The sequence below is a fragment of the Anguilla rostrata genome, chromosome 2, assembly GCF_018555375.3.
Source record: "Anguilla rostrata isolate EN2019 chromosome 2, ASM1855537v3, whole genome shotgun sequence".
Classification (NCBI taxonomy): domain Eukaryota; kingdom Metazoa; phylum Chordata; class Actinopteri; order Anguilliformes; family Anguillidae; genus Anguilla; species Anguilla rostrata.
In genome coordinates this window covers 72,249,163-72,271,824 of record NC_057934.1, presented here as the reverse complement: position 1 = coordinate 72,271,824, position 22,662 = coordinate 72,249,163, and the positions used below count along the sequence as shown (strand labels likewise).

Genomic DNA, 22,662 nt, shown 5'->3' with positions numbered 1-22,662 from the left:
TGATTCAGCTTGCCACCTCGGAAGTACGCCTGTGTTCAAAGAAGAACTCACATTAAATTAAAAACGGTGCCTTTTGCTATGTATGCCCTCGATAAGGCAAACCCATCTCCGTCATGGTTTTCATTTTTTTTTTTTTTTTGGTGAAATAGTCTGTAGCAATCTATAACGAAATGATATGCTTATTCTACATATACTATAAAAACTATAAATAAACTATTAAAAAAACTTCAATTAAATGAGTAATTTCTTTTTTTCTTTGGTATTTTTGTCATATACAGATATAGAAAGGAAAGACGCGAGCCCGCACTCTTAATGACTAGATATATGAATGTCTACGCAACAAAATCATTTTAATTTTTATTCCTATTTGGACAAAGAGACAGACATGTTTCGGCCTAAGCCGTCCTCACATTCATAATCTATATCTATTAAGAGTGCGGGCTCCCTTTCTATGATTATCTGCGAGAAGCCTACGCTCCATTTATTTGTTATATAGCCTAGTTTGTTAAAAACGAAAAGACTAGCGAGAAAAGAACAGGAGAAGTTAGCAAAGCTCCCTAAATTAGATTCCTTTTTTTTATGAAAAACAGTCTCCAGCCCACGAACGACGACCCCCCTCCTAGCAGCAATGCAGCAGTTCGGCCGGCATCAGCATCGCTGCCCTCAGTGGTGTGGCAACAATCATGCAGCAGGTAACGTTAGGATAGCAAGCTAGATATAACGTAAGTCCTAAATAATCATAACGTTAGGCTATTAGATATAAATTTCAAGACAAGTTATACATACATTATGGTAGGCTTACTAGGCTACAGGTTGGATAAATTATGGTCACTACCAGGTGGATAGCCAGTCTATAAATTATGGTAAACTAGTTAATAGCCTAGTAGATGCTAGGTAGGCTATTCCTAGCATTAGATAACCATGTCGCGCGTACGGTCAAACGGGTGTCAGGCACGGTTTAGGTGGATGTAAAATATATATACGCCTAATGGTGTGTGTGCCTGTGCGCTTCATAAATCGTAACTAGCGTACACTGGGGCCCGTCGTAACTACCTTACGCCACTGCTGGTAATTGACACCAGCCTGGCCAGTGAAGGATGGGCTCTAGCTCTATAGTCGGGTTCCTTACAAGATTTCTTCCCATTGGGTTGTTTTTTCTCTTCGCTGCTTGCGAACCTTTTTTCCTAATGTACTTGCTATTTGGGGGTTCAGGCCTTATCTGATCTGACCAGATCTAATCTGCACCACGCTCCAGTAGGTGGCGGTAATGTACCTTCCATGCAGTCTGTGGGCCCCAATAAACACCATCGAAGAAGCTCGTTCCGGAAACTGCACCCAAAAATGCAGGTCGTTCTACAAAACTCCGACTTGGTTTTTAAAAAAAACACAGATATAGCGAACACGCACAATGGATCATTGGCTTCTGAAAACTGTACCAAGTTATATCCAGTGAAATTAATGAATTGAAGTAATTAATTAATGACCGAATCGGTAAGTTTCTTTTCTCCAATCTTGATGCTTTAACGGTTCTGTTAGTTGTGTTCACCAGTAAGTTTCAAGTCCAAATCCAGACAAATAGGCTACTTTCCTGTAACGGTTACTTAGGATATACCGTTTCTTCCTAGGCTTCATTGTCTGGCCCAATCTACACTCTAGTTCCTATGTACGCACTGAGGTAACTTGTGTAGTTATGTGGCTAGAATTCGGTTGACTTCTAGAAGCAATGATAATATCTTTATTTGTATAGCACTTTTCATTACAGGAAACAAAGTGCTTCACAGTAGTCAAACGCGTGAAATATTCTCCATCTGTTGGCGACATGCTGCACCATGGTTTGTCTTGCATTTTTTAGAGATGAGGATAAGACTGTGTGTAGGGGTGAACACAAGGAATGGTGATTTTCAATTATTTCACAGTTCAACGGATCGCATAATGTTCAATGTCCTCGAATGCAAAATCGATTCCTGGCATGGAGAGGAATCTATTTTTTAGAACGCATCTTGGCCGGGCGGCAGCATTGGTTGTAGCCTAGCTATAGAAATTGCATGGTCGCACACCCGTAGCCAAGTTTTTCCATTGTAATAAAGTCTTAATGCTTGCTTTGTGTCAGTAAACACAGTCATGGTCCGGTAAGACACAAATAAGTTTATTTTCAACTAAAAATTATTGCACGCCCACAACACCAAAATACACAACTGCTTGGCTGAATACTCAATTCCGATAGGCCGAGACATGTATATTAGGCTACTTCTCAATGTACGGTGAGTATGGGAGTACTGCCTGCAAAAGTTCAATCACTCTTATATACGATAACAAAAATGCTGTGATACAATTTTGACTTAAAACCGAACTGAATTTTAATATTAGGGACCCCGGTTGAGTGTTGTCAGCTAGAAAGTAGCGGTAGCCTATAGGTTATTTTCTAGAATACTTAGGCAGGCTGACATTTCCTTTGCTTTGGAATCGCATATTTTGAAACTGTTGTTTTCATTACAATTGACGGAGGTAGTAATTTCCCTCAGCACAGGACATTCAAACGGCATAATGCTCAACCACTCGGACATTTTCGCGCTTGTACCACGCCTCACCAACAAAAAGCATAATTGTAAACAAAACGTACGTTTCAAGAAAGATTTGGCTTACTCAGTTCATATTTTTACATAGGCTACTGTATGATTAATTGATAAATGGGGCCAAGTTCCGACACAGTGTACGTAAAAAGTATGAGTGAATATAAAAGATCGAGTAGGCACGTATCCGAAGAGTAATCGATCAATCCATTACTCGTACCCATCTCTCGTGAAAACCACTAATAATGTCAGGCCGTATGGAGCGTAATTTGTCTGAGGGCCAGCTTGAGAGACGTATGCTTATGAAGAGTTTTGCTTGTTAGCTGACTTCAGTTATTGGGCTATAGCTAGATAGCTGAAATGAAGTACACAGAATGAGTAAGTGCTTATCATGTCATGTGCTACTTTTAAGTAGCCACCCCTGTTGAAAACAAGGATGTTCTAAGGCTAGTGGAAATTCAAGAAATTTTGCTCAGTGGTCTAAGGTGATCAGAAAGTTAAACTACATTTGACAATAAATTAGTAGGCCTGGAATTGGAAATTTTGCTCAAAGTCAGTTCTCACGGAAAAAATATGAATACTTGATGAAACACCATGCACCCTTTTCAATCAGTCTTCATGTATGATTCAAAACATTTTTATTTTCCTTAATTATAGTCATTTTCAAATCCTTATCAAAAATTCAACTACCCATGTTCAGTGATAAAAGCTATTTGAAAATTAGATTGATTCTTCATGCACGCAAAAATGTTAATGTATGAATTTATACTCTGTTTTGTAATACTTTAAATATATTATTTATCAACCCTCTGCAGTTTTCTCTTGCATTCACTCTGTTGCAAGTGAGTCTTTTTCTCATCAGTCCACATGACCTTTATCCTGAACTTTGCCGGGTCTTTTAGGTACTTCTTAACAATCTGTAACCTGGCCATCCTGTTTTTGCCGATATCTTGTGGATTGTATCTTGCAGTGTATCCTCTGTACTTTTGTCCGTAAAGACTTGCGTGGTCAGTAGTCGGCATCGAAACCTGCTGCCAGAAGTCTTGCTGAGGATCTGCATTTTAACAACATGTGAGTTGCCTGATTACAAATCTAAAACTGTGGAGTACAGGCGCAAATCAAAAACCGAAAGAACAGTTTTGTCTCAGACATTATGAAGGATCAGTAAGGCATCTGCAGGACTGCAGAGTGTAAAGAATGTGCCAGCTGCTGCAGTAGGACCTGTTTGATTAAGGCTTAATCCCTTCCCCTGTTTCCATCCAGGAGCTGCACTTCTGAGCAGCAGTATGATGCAGACAGGAGTCTGTCTGAGACAGGACACTGAGACAACACTACCAGAGCTCACTGAGCAGCACAGGATCAGACAGAAAGAAGAGGAACTCAGTGGACTGGAGCCTGTCCACATGGCAGAGTCAGAGGCAGAGTGTGCTGCACCAGGACTGAACACACTGGAGCCAGAGGGTGTTACAGCACACAGTGGGGTCAGTGGTGTACATCACACGCACGCATCACTTATTAAAACAGAAACTGATCTGGGCTCCCACCACACTGGGGATCTTAAGACTGAGAGCCTAGACAGTGCAGAGCTGCGATGTATAAGCCATCTGCATTCTGACCCAACCAAAACAGAGTCTGTTGATGGTGGATATGTTAAGGTAGAACACATCAGTGAATTACAGGACATTAAATATGTTAATATTAAATCAGATCAAATCAAGTATGAATCCAGTGAATGTTTGGTGAGTGATGTCATGAATACTGTGATGAATGGAGCTGCTGTTGGTCACAAAGACCAGACTGAATCAGGGCAATGTGCAGGAGAGCCAAACCAAAACTGTAAAAATGAAGAAATTCATCATCCGCTGACCCAATGTGGGGATTTAGATCATAACTGTGACCTAATCAATGAGAATACCAGAATTGTCCTACAGAAAAGTACAAATAGTCGGAGAAAGACAATTCACAAAAATAAAGGAAAAATGAATACAGGTGAAAAGCCATATAGGTGTAAACAATGTGAGAAGTGTTTTTCACAGAAAAGTACTTTAATATCCCACAAGAGGATTCATACAGGTGAAAAGCCGTACAGGTGTACGCAGTGTGAGAAGTGTTTTTCACAGAAAAGTACTTTAATATCCCACAAGAGGATTCATACAGGTGAAAAGCCATTCAAATGTACTGAGTGTGAAAAGTGTTTTTCACAGAATGGTGCTTTAAATTGCCACATGAGGATTCATACAGGTGAAAAACCCTACAAATGTACTGAGTGTGAAAAATGTTTTTCACAAAAGAGTATTTTGTATTATCATAAGAGGATTCATACAGGTGAAAAACCCTACAAATGTACTGAGTGTGGGAAGGGATTTTCCCGAATGCTTTATTTATATCGCCACCAGAGTATTCATACAGCACCCATGATAAATAACTCAAAAAACCCAGACCTGTTGCATTTCTTTCAACAGAAGACAATTTGCATAAATAAAAGCAAAATTAGTATAGGTGAAAAGCCATACAGGTGTACACATTGTGAAAAGTGTTTTTCACAGGAAGGTGACTTAAATATTCACATAATAACTCATACAGGTGAAAAACCCTACAAATGTATTGAGTGTGGTAAGCGTTTCAAGTTTAAATCACGTTTTAATACACACATGAGAATTCATACAGGTGAAAAGCCCTACAAATGTATTCAGTGTGATAAGTGTTTCAGTGTTAAATCTCATTTAAATATACACATGAGAATTCATACTGGTGAAAAGCCCTACAGATGTATTCACTGTTGGAAGTGCTTTACCCAACAAGGTACTTTAAATCGCCACCAGAGTATTCATACGGCACCCATGATACCTAATTCAAGTAAAAACCCAAGCCTATTGAATTTCTGTCGAAACAATACAATTCAACAAAACGGAAGTAAAAATAATACAGGTGAAGACCTGAACAAATGCACTCAGTGTGGGAAATGTTTTTCAAAGGAAAGTCTTTTAACTTACCATATGATGATTCATACGGGCGAAAAGCCATATAAATGTACTCAGTGTGAGAAGTGTTTTAGACAGAAACGTGCTTTAAAGTGCCACGAAATGGTTCATATGGGTGAAAAACCCTACAAATGTACTGAGTGTGGGAAGTGTTTTTCCCAAAATAGTGTTTTAAATGACCACAAGATTATTCATACGGGTGAAAAACCCTACAAATGTACTGAGTGTGGGAAGTGTTTTTCACTGAGACGTGCCTTTAATTACCATAAGTTAATTCATTCAAGTGAAAAACCCTTCCAATGTACACAGTGTACGATGTGTTTTCATTCCAAATCTGGTTTAAATAGACACATGAGAATTCATACAGATGACAGGCGCTATGCATGTATTCAGTGTGATAAGTGTTTCTATACAAAAAGTGATTTAGATAGACACGTGAGAATTCATACAGGTGAAAAGCCCTTTGAATGTTCTCAATGTGGGAAGTGTTTTTCAAAGAAAAGTTCTTTAACTCGCCATGAGGTGATTCATACAGGTGATAAGCCATATAAATGTACTTAATACGAGAAGTGTTTTTTACAGAAATGTGCTTTACGTAGCCACTAGATTAAGTCAGGTGGAAAAACCTATAATTAGTGTACTCTGTGTTGGAGGTGTTTTAATACAAAATTCAAGTTTAATATTAATGAGCGTACAGATTAAATGACCTAATCTGTATGCTGTTCAGTGTGAGAACCTGTGTTTACCCTTTTTTTTTCCTAACGAGGTTGACCATTTTGTTTGTTAGAAAAAGTAATTCACTTGTATTTGGAAGGCTGATATTTTTCAATGAAAATACTGACACTAGTGTAACTTTCTTGGAAAAAAAAACAATATGAAATCTGTTTGGATATACTGTAGAAAAAGATTATGTCTGTTGCAACCTTGTATTCTGAAAATGAACTTACAGTACCGGCCTTTTCTGTCCTGCTACTGCCAATGTAGACGTTGTAATGTGTATGTGTGCTAAAGCAACTGTGTAATTATTCAGCTTCTGACTGTATGTTTTATCAGACATCTGTTGAGGATCTTTGTTTCACTCTTTATTAATCTATGTTGTTTATTATTTCTGCATGAAATAATTTTACACTGAGTGTGCTCATTCCAAGGTCTTTGGCATGTAAATCTTTGCATAAACCCTTATATCCTTCATTGTGTCATTGCTTTCTCCTTTGCTTTCCCCGTATAAATGTTTAGGAATTCCTGTTGTCCATAACTTGTAACACTAATTGTACAATTGTACAAATAAGTTTGACTTATATGGGGTGTGAATTGTACTAATCATTTTAAATGTTTTAATGTGGCAGACCATGTACACTTTAAAAATTTATTTTTAAACAATGAATGTTTCCTAATACTAATCTGATTCAGTTATTCTGAGGAATCCATTTCAGGTGATTAATGTTGGCATTTTATTAATATGTAGAAGAACATTAGGAGCATGCATTGGTAATCATCACCATATTTATAATCATCATAAACATTGGCATAATATATCAATTATTTTCGTTTTCTGACTGCTGGGTGGTATACAGTATAAATCGTTTGTGTGAATATACTGATTAAAATACTAGTCAAGCCTTAAAGGTTATAGTGTTATTAATTTCCTCATATAGCCATTTTGTTGATCATAATATTCTCTTACTCCATCTGACTTTCTTGTACATTCACACCCACAGCCTGATGGGAAGTGAGTGCTTTGAATGATGAAGGAGGATGTTAGATCAGAGATTATTTGGCATGGCAATAACAATGTATTTTTAATTGTTGGCAATGAGAAAATAGCAAAATTATTCAAAAAACATTATTCAACCAGCTTCCAAACCAGCTTCCAAAATTAATACAAATTGTGTGTCAGTATATGGGCAGAAATACTGATATTTTTGGCATCAAGAACTGCCAAGCTACAATGGCAAAAGAAAAGATTCAAGAAATCATACTGGGGCCGTATCTGAGTCGGCACACTTGCTTACTATTGAGTTTGCAAGTTGTATCCAAGTTGTATGCAGCTTGCATACTCGATAGTAGGCAAGTGCGCTGATTCGGAGAACGCCTGGGTCTCGCTTTTGGGCCAGATTTCTTCCGGGTAGTGCAGCCTTGATGTGTCAACCTGCCCAGCCATTTGACCTTGTAAACTGTGTTTTTATACTGAAACTCAGTCCACACACTATTTTGGAAGATCGAGTCTTATTGTAGCACCCTTTCAGCCTGTCCTAGTCATTGACATCAGGACATTGCTATTTTCAATGGGCGAGATGAAAGGTCGATCTTATCACTTCCTGATCCGCCTCTCATACAGTGCACAGTGGGAACACACTACATTGCGCAGGCACCGAGTGTCCGGTTTGTCACGTAAAAGATGTGCTCCTCATAGTAGCGCCGCAAAATTAGCTGGTTTACAGCATTGAGGTTAGAATGCGAGGTTAGATTCACAAACCATCCTAGACTTTTTTATGTATGAAATTATTCCTCATATTCTCAAAATAACTCACTTTAGTGTGGGTGCTAGTGTCCCACTTTGCTGTCATAGACTATTTTAAGATTGCTCCAGTCCTCTTCACTTCATGGTAATGGACTGCTTCAGCCCTCTTCCTTCCCTGCCCATGCCTTGACACTGTCTTGCACCTCCAGATCCATCATCTGGATCCTCTAAACTGCATTACTCTGAACTATACCATTTGGTCTATTCCTGTTAGCTTTCACCTCAGCTAACCAGCTTAACCCATTTTATTTGTCTGGTACTTTACACCAGGCTGGCCAGTGGAGGATGGGCTCCCCCTCTATAGCATGGTTCTCCTCTATATTTCTTCCCATTAGGGAGTTTTTTTTCTCGGCGTAATTGTTTGAGGGTTTTCTCCCCACTGGGGTTTTTTTTTTACCTTATGCACTTGCTATTTTGGGGTTCAGGCCTGGCGTCTGTTTGCTCTCTTGCCTAACAACCTGATCTGACCAATCTGCGCCACACTCCAGCACAGGAAGTGGCGGTAATGTACCTTCCATTCAGGGTCTTGGCTGCCAATAAACACCATCGAAGAAGCTTGTTCCGGAAACTGCACTGGAAAATGCAGGTTGTTCTACAAAAGTCGGAGTTGTTTTTTTAAAACGCATAAACAGCGAACAATGGAACCCTCAATGGATCATTCGCCTCCGAGGGCTGTACCAAGTTATCCAATGAAATTAATTAAAGTAATCCGTTAATGACCGAATCGGTAAGTTTGTTTTCTCCAATAATCTTGATGTTTTAACGATTCTGTTTTTTGTCACCAGTAAGTTTCAAATCGGGCTATTTTCCTTCCTGTAATGTTTACTTACGATATCGCGTTACTCACTAGGCTTCATCGCCTGGCCCCATCTACACTCTCCGGTTCATATATATAGGCACTATAATAATAACGTGCGTAATTCTGTGGCTAGAATACGGTTCAGTTCTAGAACCGCGTGAAATAATCTCCGTCTCTTGGCAACATGCTGCACCATGGTTTGTCTTGCAAATATGATGCATTTAGTGATGATGTTAAGCGACAGGGGGTGAACACTAGGGGTGGTGATTTTCAATTATTTCACAGATCGACGGATCGCATATATTGTTCAATGTTCTCGATTCCAAAATCGATTCACATCATGGATCATCAAACACTAGTAGCCTACCCAAGTTTGTCGATCATGTGTTAATGCTTAGTTTGTGTCAGTAAACACAGTCATGGTCCGATAAGACACAAATAATTTTATTTTCCAGTAACAATTGCTGCACGCACACAAAACCGAAATCCACAGCGGCCTGGCTGAATACTCAATTCTGATAGGCTGGGACATGTGTATTGAAATGGTTGTCACATTGAGAATGGTTAACCACGCTCACCCTTCTGTCCACTCATATTTATCAACATGAATCCCAGTTAGTATGATTGTAAACTCAACGAATAAAGCGTAAAAGTTCATTGTAAACTCAATAAAGCGTAAAAGTACCAATATGTCTTGTTTGTTCCTTGTTACTGATACAGAGTTCAATCCCCCAAATAACTCAAAACAATAGAGTCAATACCAACAGGAGAATACACTGTTTGACATTGGCAGGGAAATTAGGCACATTTCACTTGGAGCCCCACCCACATAATCAGCTGTGTTGCTCATCCCACAAATGCATGATCCTTACAAATAGGACATCATTGTAAAGGGAAATGAACAGGCTTTCCAATGATATAAGATACAATGCTAATACAGTAACAACAGAGATATGATCGACCAAACACAATTTTACAAACTTTTTTGAAGAGTTTATGAAAATAATTGTTAAATTTAATGCAAGATAGGCATAACATGTTAGGCCTACAAATCTATTGTGTACATATCATCATTCTTAAGTTTCAAACATGTTGAATTAAAAACATCATCTGGCTAAAAACGTCTCATAGCCCTTTTTCTTGAAAGACAGACTAACTGTGTCAGGGAAGCATTTTTGAAGCACTTTTCCTTAGCATTTAGAGAATTCGGCCTACTCTTATCATGACTGCCACTTAGATACTTCCGGCTTATTGCACTCAGTTAGGAACCTTCCTAAGCAAAAAAATTCGGACTATTCGGACCTATTTTTCACAGTCTCTGATTCGGACGCAGCCAGGGAGTGAGACTGTTGGTGATTCTCAAAGTCTGTAACTCTACGTGTGCGTTCTTGGTATTGAGAAGCACCCTGTAACTGGAAGGTCAGTCTGTAGCTGGGCAGGCCACGCCGGGTCTGTTAGAAGCAGAGACTGTAAAAAATAGGTTAGAAGCGGCATCTCAAGCTTGGGAAAGCTGTAAGCTGGTTTTGCAAGGAATGCATGCTGTGACAACATTTTGACTTAAAGCCGAACTGAATTTTAAAATTAGGGACCCCGACTGAGTGTTGTCATAAAAAGTAGCGTTCGTTGCTCAGCGCTAGCATATAGGGTATTTGCTACAATACTTAGACAGGCTGATATTCCCTTTGCCTTGGAATCGCATATTTTAGAACGCACGTTCGCATTACTATTGGCGGAGGTAGTAAATTCGCATTGGACAATTTCCCTCAGCACAGGGCATTCAAACGGCACAGTGCTCAACCACTCGGCCATTATCGCGCTTGTACAACGGCTCACCAACAAGATCGAGTAGGCACGTGTCCGACGATCAATCCATTGTTCGTACCCATCTCTAGTGAAAACCACTACTAATCTGGCAATGTAGTGGAGCGTGATTTGTCTGAGGGCCAGCTTGTCCGTTCTGTCAGTCCCAGTATGAGAGACAGGACGTACAGGCTTATGAAGAATGGTCAGATAGCTGAGGTCAGATATTGGGCTATAGCTAGATAGCTAAAATTAACTAGAGACAATGAGTAAGTGCTAATCTTGGCATGCGCTACTTCTAAGTAGCCACCCCTGTAGGCAACAAGGATGTTCTAAGACTAGTGGAAATTCAAGCAGTTTTGCTCAGTGGAAAAGATCTATAAGATTATCAGAAAGTTAAACTACATTTGACAATAAATTCATTAAGTAGGCCTGGAATTGGAATTGTTTTGTTGTTGCTCAAAGCCAGTTCTTAAGGAAACAAATGTGAATTCTTAATGAAACACCATTAACCCTTTTCAATCACTCTGCATCTCATGATGGACCTATTTCAAAACATTTTTATTTTCCTTAATAATAGTTATCACATCCTTATCAAATTAAACTGCCCATGTTTTTGATCAGGTTTAGCAATAAAGGCTATTTACAGACTAGATGGTAACATATTCACGTGCATGAAGAATAAATTATGAATTTATACTGTGTTTTGTAATACTTTAAATATAATATTTATCAAACCTCTGCAGTTTTCTCTTGCATTCACTTTGATGCAAGTGAGTCTTGGTCTCATCGGTCCACACGACCTTTATCCTGAATTTTGCCGGGTCTTTTAGGTACTTCTTAACAATCTGTCACCTGGCCATCCTGTTTTTGCTGATATCTTATGGATTGCATCTTGCAGTGTATCCTCTGTACTTCTGTCCATGAAGACTTGCGTGGTCAGTAGTCGGCATCGAAACCTGCTGCCGGAAGTCTTGCTGAGGATCTGCATTTTAACCACATGTGAGTTGCCTGATTACAAATCTAAAACTGTGGAGTACAGACGCAAATCAAAAACTGAAAGAACTGTTTTGTCTCAGACATTATGAAGGATCAGTAAGGCATCTGCAGGACTGCAGAGTGTAAAGAATGTGCCAGCTGCTGCAGTAGGACCTGTTTGATTTAGGCTAAATCCCTTCCCCTGTTTCCCTCCAGGAGCTGCACTTCTGAGCAGCAGTATGATGCAGACAGGAGTCTGTCTGAGACAGGACACTGAGACAACACTTCCAGAGCTCACTGAGCAGCACAGGATCAGACAGAAAGAAGAGGAACTCAGTGGACTGGAGCCTGTCCACATGGCAGAGTCAGAGACAGAGTGTGCTGCACCAGGACTCAACACACTGGAGCCAGAGTGTGTTACAGCACACAGTGGGGTCAGTGATGTACATCACACACACACATCACTTAAAACAGAAACTCATCTGGACTCTCCCCAAACTGGGGATTTTATTAAGACAGAGAACCTAGACAGTGCAGAGCTGGGATGTATAAGCCATCTGCATTCTGACCAAACCAAAACAGAGTCTGTTGATGGTGGATATGTTAAGGTAGAACACATCAGTGAGTTACAGGATATTAAATATGTTAATTTTAAATCAGAGAAAATCAAGTCTGAATGTTTGATGAGTGATGTCATGAACACTGTGATGAATGGAGGTGCTGTTGGAGAGCCAAACCAAAACTGTAAAAATGAAGAAATGACCCAGTGTGGGGTTTTAGATCACAACTGTGACATAAACAATGAGAATACTCAGCCCAGAATTGTCCTGCAGAAAAGTATAAACAGTAGGAAAAAAAATATTGATCGTAAGAAGACAGGTCACAGAAATCAAAGAAAAATTAATATGAGTGAAAAGCGGTATAGGTGTACACAGTGTGAGAAGTGTTTTTCACAGAAAAGTGCTTTAAGTCGCCACAAGAGAATTCATACAGGTGAAAAGCCGTACAGGTATAAACGGTGTGAGAAGTGTTTTTCACTGAAAGGTCTTTTAACTTGCCACAAGAGGATTCATTCAGGTGAAAAGCCATTCAAGTGTGCACAGTGTGAGATGTGTTTTTCACAGAAAAGTACTTTAAATTCCCACAAGAGGATTCATACAGGTGAAAAGCCGTACAAATGCACTGAGTGTGAAAAGTGTTTTTCACAAACAAGTACTTTATATAGCCATAAGAGGATTCATACAGGTGAAAAACCCTACAAATGTACAGAGTGTGGAAAGTGTTTTTCCCGAAATAGTGTTTTAAATGACCACAAGACGATTCATTCAGGTCAAAAGCTGTACACATGTTCTGAGTGTGGGAAGTGTTTTTCACAGAAAAGTTCCTTAAATCGCCACAAGATGATTCATACAGGTGAAAAGCCATACAAATGTCCTCAGTGTGGGAAGTGTTTTTTACAGAAAAGTAATTTAAATAGCCACAGGATTATTCATTCAGATGAAAAGACATGCAATTAGTGTACTCTGTTTGGGATGTTTTAATACAGAAGTACAATTTAAATATTAATGTGCATATGGATTAGAGTTACTGGTATTCAGTATGAGGAGTTTTTTAATACAGAATATTCATTAGATACTCACCTGAGAGTTCATTCAGATTAACAACCTTGCCATCAGAGAAATGCTACAGGTGAATAGCGCTCCAATTAAATTCTGCTTGAGAAGTGTTTTTTATATGCAAGTGCTTTAAATTGCTACAAGATAAGCTGAAAACTCTTACAAAGGAAAGCGCTTTGCATGCATTCTGTGCAAGGATTTTCTGTTGTGCATCATTTAAATATTTAAATCTTGACCAAAAATGCTTTCAGAGGGAAAGATGTTTTCTCATTGTTGAAAGGTTTAAAATACCCCATCTGGTTTAAATGATACCATAAAACATAAAAAATCATAAGCACAATGGTTGATTATGTTATTTTCAGAACATAAACTTCCATGAGAAACTAAATGAATGTAACTAATGTGGGAAGTTTGCTTATATGTGAAATTTGCTTGTATACGTGGGTTTGCATAAAGCCTTTGCCAATTGAATAAACTAAATTATAAATTATTATTGAATATATATATATATATATATATTGTTTTGTTCACACTTTTACTATTATGAACCATTATACTTTTAAACCATACATACAGTTGAACTGTTGAAACTGTGAATCTAGCACATATCTGTCTGAATGAAGACAGATGCTCGACCCTACCCCCACCTCCCTGCTCCTATGGAACTTTGTCTCTGGATCAGGACTCTTCGAGGTCGTCTCCACAGCAACGGCCGTGTCCTCGTCATCAGTATCAGACGGCAGAGACAATGTTGAGACTGTGGTGGAGATGAAGTCCATGGACTTACACACACATGCACACGAAGATACATAACACACACACCACCTCCTACTCAACGCCTTCTTGGCTCCCTCCCCCGTTACAGTGCAGTCTGCTGAGGGTTGATGCGATGCGCCTGAGCGGCTGCGCGCTCCCCCCAGTGTCTGTGCTGCGACACTTCCCCTCCCCAACACCCTACCCCCTACCACATGTGCAAGCCTTCGAGTTTTGTTGTAATGTTTGTAATGTTTTTATGATGTTGCTATGTGCTGAGGTTTGTCTTCGTTTCAATGAAACGAGTGCCCTCTCGTCTCATTGAAAGGACTGTTTTTTTCCTCCTCCTTCCTCCTGTTCGCTCATTTCTCCTAATAAGATGGTGCCGCGGATGGCTGCCTCGGTGTGTTGACCAAAACAAATTCCTCGTATGTGTAAACCTACTTGGCAATAAAACTTGATTGATTGATTGATTGATTGATTGACATATGTATATGTCCCCAGTTGGACACACCCTTGAGTAAGGTACTTAACCTGCACTGCTTCAGTATATATATACAGCTGTATAAATGGATGCAATGTAAAAAACTTGTGTAAGTCACTCTGGACAAGAGCGTCTGCTAAATGCATGTAATGTAATGTAATGAAAGCTCCACTACAGGGTACTGACTCCTCAATAAAAATTTTGAATTTTACCATTTTCCAATATAATGTGGAAATTTGCTCTTGTAATGAATTCAGTTTTTAATCCTGTACCAGCAGTTTTGGAGCAAACCTTTCCTGTTGTATATTAGCAAAGTGTGTATTTCTCCTTGCCAATCATATTCTAAACAGGCAGTTGAAAAAAAACAGGAGCAAACTGGGAAATAAATAAATAAATAAATAGTAAAATAAATGGCTAAATAAAAAAATTATATCCGAGAAAACAAAGAAAATCAGCCAAGCTTAAAAGGAAAGTTTTGAGCTTTTGCTGAAAAATAACAGTATTTTTAGCTGCCCTCAATATTTATCATTGAAATAGTTAATATATGGTTTATAATCTTGGCTGTAAAATGGAATGTTGTGTGAGTTTGTTTATTGTCGAATGGTCCAAATACCTCATATGGTTTGAAGTGATACCAGAAACCAGAAACTGAATTAATGTAACCAGTGTGAGGTCTGCTTAGCATGTAAAATGTACTTTTGTAAGTCGCTTTGGCAAAAATCCATTGCTAATGATGAAATTATAAATTAATATTTTTAAACAACTTCAAATATATAATTATATTTATATGTTTTTTAAAGTTTTATCTTCCAATTGTGAACATTGTAATGCTAAGCCACATATAGTATTTTAACTGTTTAAATCCAACATGCATATTAATTTCAAATTATTCTGGTAAAAAAATAAATAAACAAAGCTTTTCTACAGGATAAAGGGACTTTGCATCAGAGCCTTCTTATCAAAGCACCACTGTACGGTACGAGTCCTCAGATAAACATTTTGAAACATTTTCCAAGTTTTTTTGGGGAAATTTGCACTTGTAATGGATTCTTTTTGTCACCTGCTTTTTTTCCCCAATGCTTCAGCATCTAGTATAAAACCTTCCCAGAAGAGTGGACATTACAGCAGCAAAGGGTGGACCACCTCTATAATAATGTCCATCATTTTTGATGAGATGTCCAATGTCAGGTGTCCATACTTTTGGCCATGTGGTGTATTCATATTTTTATATATTTATAGCAAAATGCATTCAAATCCACTAACACATTTATTGTAGCCTATAACCGATTGCACATTTTTACTATTAGCCATCGGTCTACCTCAGTGCTTGCCAAGACTGTTAATTCAGATTTTAGCAGTGTGTGCTATTCCAAGTCGTCCCTGGCTTGCTCTTCTGTAGGTCTCACTACATTGGTGTCAGAAGCAGATGATTCAAAGCCAAGATCAAGAGGGTCCTGGTTAACTGGCACTTTCGAAGAGGGCCGACTATATATTTCGGCATTGTTGGAATGGCCTTCCTCCAGGCAGGCTTCAGCTAAGATTCTGAATACAAAATAATGTCCTCCTCTCTGCTGTCAATTTCAGTGCAACTAGGCTCACTAACAGGCTGACATGAGTATATCTAGGTACTAGGTACTCTAGGCACTCCAGATGATTAGTCCTTTGTGGATATGAGGTATCATCCGTTCCATTCCATTACATTACATTACAGGCATTTGGCAGACGCTCTTATCCAGAGCGACGTACAAGAAAGTGTGTAACCATAACCGGGAACAAGTGTGTTGAAAACCCTAGAGGAAAGTAGAGTTCCAAGTGCAGGGAATGACCGCATAGTTTAACATGGACACTGTAGTTTAATCTGATTAACACAAACAAAAACAGCAACAAAGCAGTCTATGCAAATAATATAAGCAATAGTTGAGTAGGCACAAGTGCAATAACTAAGTCAACTAAGATAAACAGCTTACCTAGCTACAACCCTAAGATTACATAGTCAATTAGAGACTACAGGGTGTAGGGAGGGATGGGGAGAGGTGCTGCCTAAAGAGGTGAGTTTTCAGTCGTCATTTGAAGGTGGTCAGGGTCTCAGCTGTTCTGCCCTCCACGGGAAGGTCATTCCATCATCTTGGAGCCAGAAGAGACAGGAGACGTGACCGGGAAGCGCAAGTGCAAAGAGGGGGAGGTTCTAGGCGTCCTGAGGTAGCGGAACGGAGGGGTCTGGCTGGCATGTAGGGTTTGAAGATCTTGTGGACGTATGCTGGGGCTGATCCCTTGACTGCCAAGGACCAATGTTTTGAATTAGTATAATATAAAACTATATTATGTTCATCCAGCAGATGGAAAACATCCCCATACACACTCCCACACATCCACAACCACAACCCCCTAACCCCCCACCTATCCCCCCTTCCTGCACACACACAGAGGGTGGTTGGTTCTCAATGTGCTTATGTGCCCATTCCCCCATGTGCATTTCCCGATCCACACTCCATTCCAGTTGGTGGCGGTAATGCACCATAACGTTGTTTGCCAACCACCATAAAAAATGGCATTTTGATCTCTCCCACGCCATTTGGCTGTATTTGTATTCTTTCAAAGAAGAATTTTATAAATGTGGGTAACGGCTGATGTTGGCGCACTTGCTATGCATACAGTCCACACGGTCACAAATTTGGGGCTGCGTGCGGACGTCCGCATAGGGGTCCACGTGGACCCTCGTGGATGACGACATTTACGCCACGCGGACCAAAGCGTACTTTCGCGGACACGCGGACGCAGAAAGTATGAAGCAGGCTTTACGGGAACCTGTCTCTTTCTCGTGCTTATGTGCCCATCCCCCCTTGTGAACCACACCTTCCAGACTAAGCATACCAAAATGCCTGATAAACCAATATAAATACATATCAATATTTCAGCCTCTAAAATACATATTTCATCTTATAAACCTTCTATCCAGACACATTTGCCCCAATCATGGTAAATGGTAAATGGACTGCATTTATATAGCGCTTTTATCCAAAGCGCTTTACAATTGATGCCTCTCATTCGCTAGAGCAGTTAGGGGTTAGGTGTCTTGCTCAAGGACACTTCGACATGCCCAGGGCGGGGTTTGAACCGGCAACCCTCCGACTGCCAGACAATCGGTCTTACCTCCTGAGCTATGTCGCCCCTATATCATGTACTATAGGCTTGATATTCTGATGAAGTGTCACCAACTAAGTACAATTTCTTCTGCAATGTTAAACAATTACATATCTTCTGTCTGAACAGACTTTTCAAAACAAAACTATTTAATTCATGCGTTTCATTCAAGATGTGCTTCCCATACACTCAAAGCACTGCATGCATGCAGTTCAACATATTGAGTAGTAATTAAAAAAAAAAAAAACATTGCTGTAAAACCTCTCAAATTATTGAGTACAATTATTCCCACTATAAATGATTGCCATTGCACACTTTGATATAACACATGCTTTGAATGACCACATTCTCTTCATGTGGTAAGATTAAAAAACACAGGGCCAAGAAGAAAGAATTGAAAGATTTTAGGAAGCATTGGGTAGCAGCATTGCATTTCATGTTTGTTAGTTAAGGCAGTCAATATTGTTTCTTTTAACTTGGCGTAATTTTGATATCGGTGCGTCTAATGGCAGGATTAGCTTCTGCAAGTGTTAATGACTTATACTGCTTTGTGTGTGTGAGTAACTTGGCGTTTTCTACATTGAAAACGTGTTTTTCTTCAGATTCAAATGACTGCGCAGGTTGACACTTTGTAGCTTGGCAGATTTTGATGCAAAAAGAATATCAGTATTTCTGCTCATATACTGATACACAATCTGCATTAATTATCTTTTTTGGATACTGGTTGTATTATGTATTTTTGCTATTTTTTCATTGTCAGATGGAGTAAGAGACTAGCATGATCAACAAAATGGCTATATGAGGAAATTTCAAATAATGCTACAACCTTTAAGAGGCTTGACTAGTATTTTGATCGGTATGTTGATACAAACGATTTATACTGTATACCGACCAGAAGTGAGAAAATGAAAATAATTGATATATTATGCCAGTGTTTATGATGATTATAAATATTGTGATGAGTACCAATGCATATTCCTAATGTTCGCCTAAATATTATTAAAGTGCCAATGTTAATAGCCTGAAATGAATTCCTCTGAATGTTCAATAATTGAATCAGATGAGTTTTAGAAAACGTTCATTGTTTTAAAAAGTTTGCATGTTCTGACACATTAAGAATTCTTAAAACGATTAATACAATTCACACCCCATATGAATCAAACATATTTATACAATTGAACAAAGTGTTACGAATTATGGACAACAGGAATTCATCTACATTTATACACAGCGGAAGCAAAGGAGAAAGCATGACACATTGAAGATTATGAGTTTATGCAAATATTTACATGGCAGAGGCCTTGGAATGAGTACAATCATAGTGTAAAATTATTTCATGCAGAATTGATAAACAACATTAAATAATGAAGAGTGAAACAAAGATCCACAACTGATGTCTGGTAAAACATACAGTCAGAAGTTGAATAATAACACTGTAGCTTTAGCACACATACACATTAAAACCTCTACATTGGCAGTAGCAGAACCAAAAGGCCAGTACTGTAAGTTCATTTTCAGAATACAAGTGTGCAATAGACATAATTTCTTACAACAGTGCATCCAAACAGTACATTTGTACAGCTTTTCACTTGTATTAATTTTATGTCTGTTTTGTTGAATTATGTTGTTTTGACAGAAATTCAATAGGCTTGGGTTTTTACTTGAATTAGGTATCATGGGTGCCGTATGAATACTCTGGTGGCGAATTAAAGTACCTTGTTGGGTAAAGCACTTCCAACAGTGAATACATCTGTAGGGCTTTTCACCAGTATGAATTCTCATGTGTGCATTTAAATAAGATTTAACACTGAAACGCTTATCACACTTAATACATTTGTAGGATTTTTCACCTGTATGAGTCATTATGTGGATATTTAAGTCAACTTTCTGTGAAAACCCTTCTCACACTGTGTACACCTGAATGGCTTTTCACCTGTATGGATTTTCATCTGTATTCATTTTTCTTTTATTTCTGAGAATTGTCTTCTTTTAAAAACTAGGCCTAGCGGTGTCGGATTACTTAGTTGCATTGCCATGCGATTTCTCCCCCAGTCACACTAAACATGAACACGCGCTTCCCAAAAAAAACATTGCATATGCGACCATTTCACGCGCAGTCTAAAGCCCTGAATTAAGGTCCTGAATAAGCTACTGCACAGCAAATTAAAAAAACGACCGAATCTTATGTTGGTGCCACCTCCTGAGAAAGTTGGACGCACCAGTGCCACCAGTGGAAAAGTCAGCCTACAGCCCTGCTCAAAATGCAGTTTTGTTGTGGGCAATTTTCCTGCAACAATCATGACATATCCAACAATCACCATTTGTAAGCAGCTTGACAGGAGGTTCCCCAACAGTTTTGTCTAGAATAACTTCAGAATAACCATTTAGTAGAAGGCTATTTTTGAGTATGCTATATTTTTGGACTTGATTGTCAAACCTAATATGCCTACAGCAGACACATGCAAGTATTGGGCCCTGTTAAACTGCATCTCTAAACTGCCTAATTCTGCCCTATTCTGTTTCATTTACATTGTCCAACCTTCTGCATTTTTTTTGGTGTGATCGTTTCACAATTGCTTGTTGATGCAAAGATTTCATGTTGTAATGTAACTGACATTGTTTTGATCTGCTCAAATGTGCCATCAGCCTTTGAAATGGCTTTTGACAACCCTTGCATGCATCTAGAAAAGTTATTGCTATGGTACCACTGGTATTATTGCCTTCATCTAAATTGTGGGATTTAGGACCTTTATTTAGAATCTGGACATTACTGGTGGTAGCTGCAACCTCTGTTCTTTTCTGGTTTTCTTTGGTCTGCTTACATATGGTTTCATTTGTTCTGGGACAATCTCTTTCTGCGTTTTTATTTACATCACACGATGAAACACTTTTTCCGATGACATCTACACAATTACCCTGGATCGCTCTCTTCCTTGTAACTTTCATCCTTATTTCACTGACTTCAATTGGAGTGGACTCTTTCTCTTTCTGATATAGTAGAGGTTGTTCCACATGGTTTAGGCCTACCGTGGCCTCAGTTTGCTTATGTTTTTGCAGTGTTTGACGTCCGGCAGCTATCCATATAGTTTTTTGGCCTGCGTGTTTCACAATTACTTGTTTATGCAAAGATTTCATGTCATAATGTAATTGACATTGTTTTGACCTTCTCAAGTGTGCAGGTAGACTTTGAAATGGCTTTTGACAACCCTTGCATGCATCTAGAAAAGTTTCTGCTATGGTACCACTGGTATTATTGCCTTCATCTAAATTGTGGGATTTAGGACCTTTATTTAGAATCTGGACATTACTGGTGGTAGCTGCAACCTCTGTTTCTGTTCTGTTTGTACTTTTCTGTAGAACAATTCTGGGCTGAGTATTCTCATTGTTTATGTCACAGTTATGATCTAAAACCCCACACTGGGTCATTTCTTCATTTTTACAGTTTTGGTTTGGCTCTCCAACAGCACCTCCATTCATCACAGTGTTCATGACATCACTCACCAAATATTCAGACTTGATTTTCTCTGATTTAAAATGAACATATTTAATATCCTGTAACTCACTAATGTGTTCTACCTTAACATATCCACCATCATCAGTCTCTGTTTTGATTTGGTCAGGGTGCAGATGGGTTACACATCCCAGCTCTGCCCTGTCGAGGCTCTCGGTCTTAATAAAATCCCCAATGTAGGCGGTGCCCAGATCAGTTTCTGTTTTAATCAGTGATGTGTTTGTGTGATGTACATCACTGACCCCGCTGTGTGCTGTAACACACTCTGGCTCCAATGTGTTGAGTCCTGGTGCAGCACACTCTGTCTCTGACTCTGCCATGTGGACAGACTCCAGTCCACTGAGTTCCTCTTCTTTCGGTCTGATCCTGTGCTGCTCAGTGAGCTCTGGTAGTGTTGTCTCAGTGTCCTGTTTCAGACAGACTCCTGCCTGCATCATACTGCTGCTCAAAGGTGTGCAGAAGTGCAGCTCCTGCAGGGAAACAGGGGAAGGGATTAAGCCTTAATCAAACAGGTCCTACTGCAGCAACAGACACATTTTTTTACACTCTGCAGTCCTGCAGATGCCTGACTGACCACAGAGGATGCTCTTGCGTTACGGGAAACCGTCCCTTTCACTGTCCTGAGTGATACCAAATCTCAGGTCAATTTTTAAAATAAAGTGTTAACTTGAACTGCCACTTTTTGTGTTTTTTTCTAGTCTAATTGCAGAATCTTTGTTTCAGCTTTATTTGTCTGTGAGAGAATAAGAAAACCTGTGCCACATAAAATCAAGGAAACACAAGATATTGAGGACAGGGCTGGGCATAGCAATAAGGTGGCCTGAAGACTGAGCTGCCTAAGGATAAGGACAATATCCCTCAGTCCATTCATGCCCCTGTCTTGGGTTGTGGAGCTGCCTAAAATTTCATTCTATTCAGTGGACTTCATCAGTATCACTATTTTACTCCAAAAATAAAACAGAAATGCCAGAATGTATAGGAGAATTATTTAAGTCTTTGTGCCACACACGTCACCAAAAACGGCTATTGCTAGGTTAAGAACAATATTCAAAGTCAACGTTCTTTTATTTGAAATGATTTGATATGGCAAATTTAAACTTGCCATGTACACAAGAAATGCAAATGATGACCAGCAAGTCAAGTTAAATGAAGTTTCATGTGATGGGGCGACATAGCTCAGGAGGTAAGAGTGGTTGTCTGGCAGTCGGAGGGGTGCCAGTTCGATCCCCGCCATGGGCGTGACGAAGTGTCCCTGAGAAAGACACCTAACCTCTAACTGATCCCAAAGAGTTGATTGGTACCTTGCATGGCAGCCTTTCACCATTGGTGTGCGAGTGTGTGAGTGTGTGTGTGTGAATGGGTGAATGAGAGGCATGAATTGTAAAGCACTTTGGATAAAAGCGCTACACAAATGCAGTCCATTTACCATTTGTCATGGGCTTTACACTAACTTCCAGGAAGCCACTTCCGGTTTATGGCCGCTAGTCTATTGCCACTATTCGCAATGG

At 39.3% G+C, this 22,662-nt stretch overlaps 3 protein-coding genes across 11 annotated transcripts in view; 1 reads left to right on the top strand and 2 right to left on the bottom strand.

Moving 5' to 3' along the window:
* Window positions 1–22,662, bottom strand: part of LOC135249382 (oocyte zinc finger protein XlCOF6-like) — a 156,255-nt gene that overhangs the window by 110,781 nt on the left and 22,812 nt on the right. The window lies entirely within an intron of this gene.
* Window positions 1–22,662, bottom strand: part of LOC135249394 (zinc finger protein 257-like) — a 97,760-nt gene that overhangs the window by 72,825 nt on the left and 2,273 nt on the right. Inside the window, exon 2 of the mRNA XM_064325002.1 lies at window positions 19,561–21,624. Coding sequence (XP_064181072.1) covers window positions 19,561–19,592 — 32 coding nt within the window. The 5' untranslated portion in view covers window positions 19,593–21,624. The remainder of the gene's footprint in view (window positions 1–19,560; window positions 21,625–22,662) is intronic.
* The window catches only part of LOC135249384 (zinc finger protein 665-like), a 78,796-nt gene continuing 56,638 nt past the window's right edge, over window positions 505–22,662 (top strand). The window contains exons 1-3 of one of the 8 annotated variants that reach the window (XM_064324982.1): window positions 1,195–1,491; window positions 11,573–11,673; window positions 11,866–14,713. In XM_064324982.1, coding sequence (XP_064181052.1) covers window positions 11,889–13,166 — 1,278 coding nt within the window. In that variant the 5' untranslated portion in view covers window positions 1,195–1,491; window positions 11,573–11,673; window positions 11,866–11,888 and the 3' untranslated portion in view covers window positions 13,167–14,713. Of the gene's footprint in view, window positions 1,492–3,472; window positions 3,642–3,833; window positions 11,674–11,865; window positions 14,714–22,662 lie in introns of those variants that run through there. The other 7 variants (XM_064324974.1, XM_064324983.1, XM_064324981.1 and 4 more) reach the window with 7 other exon arrangements.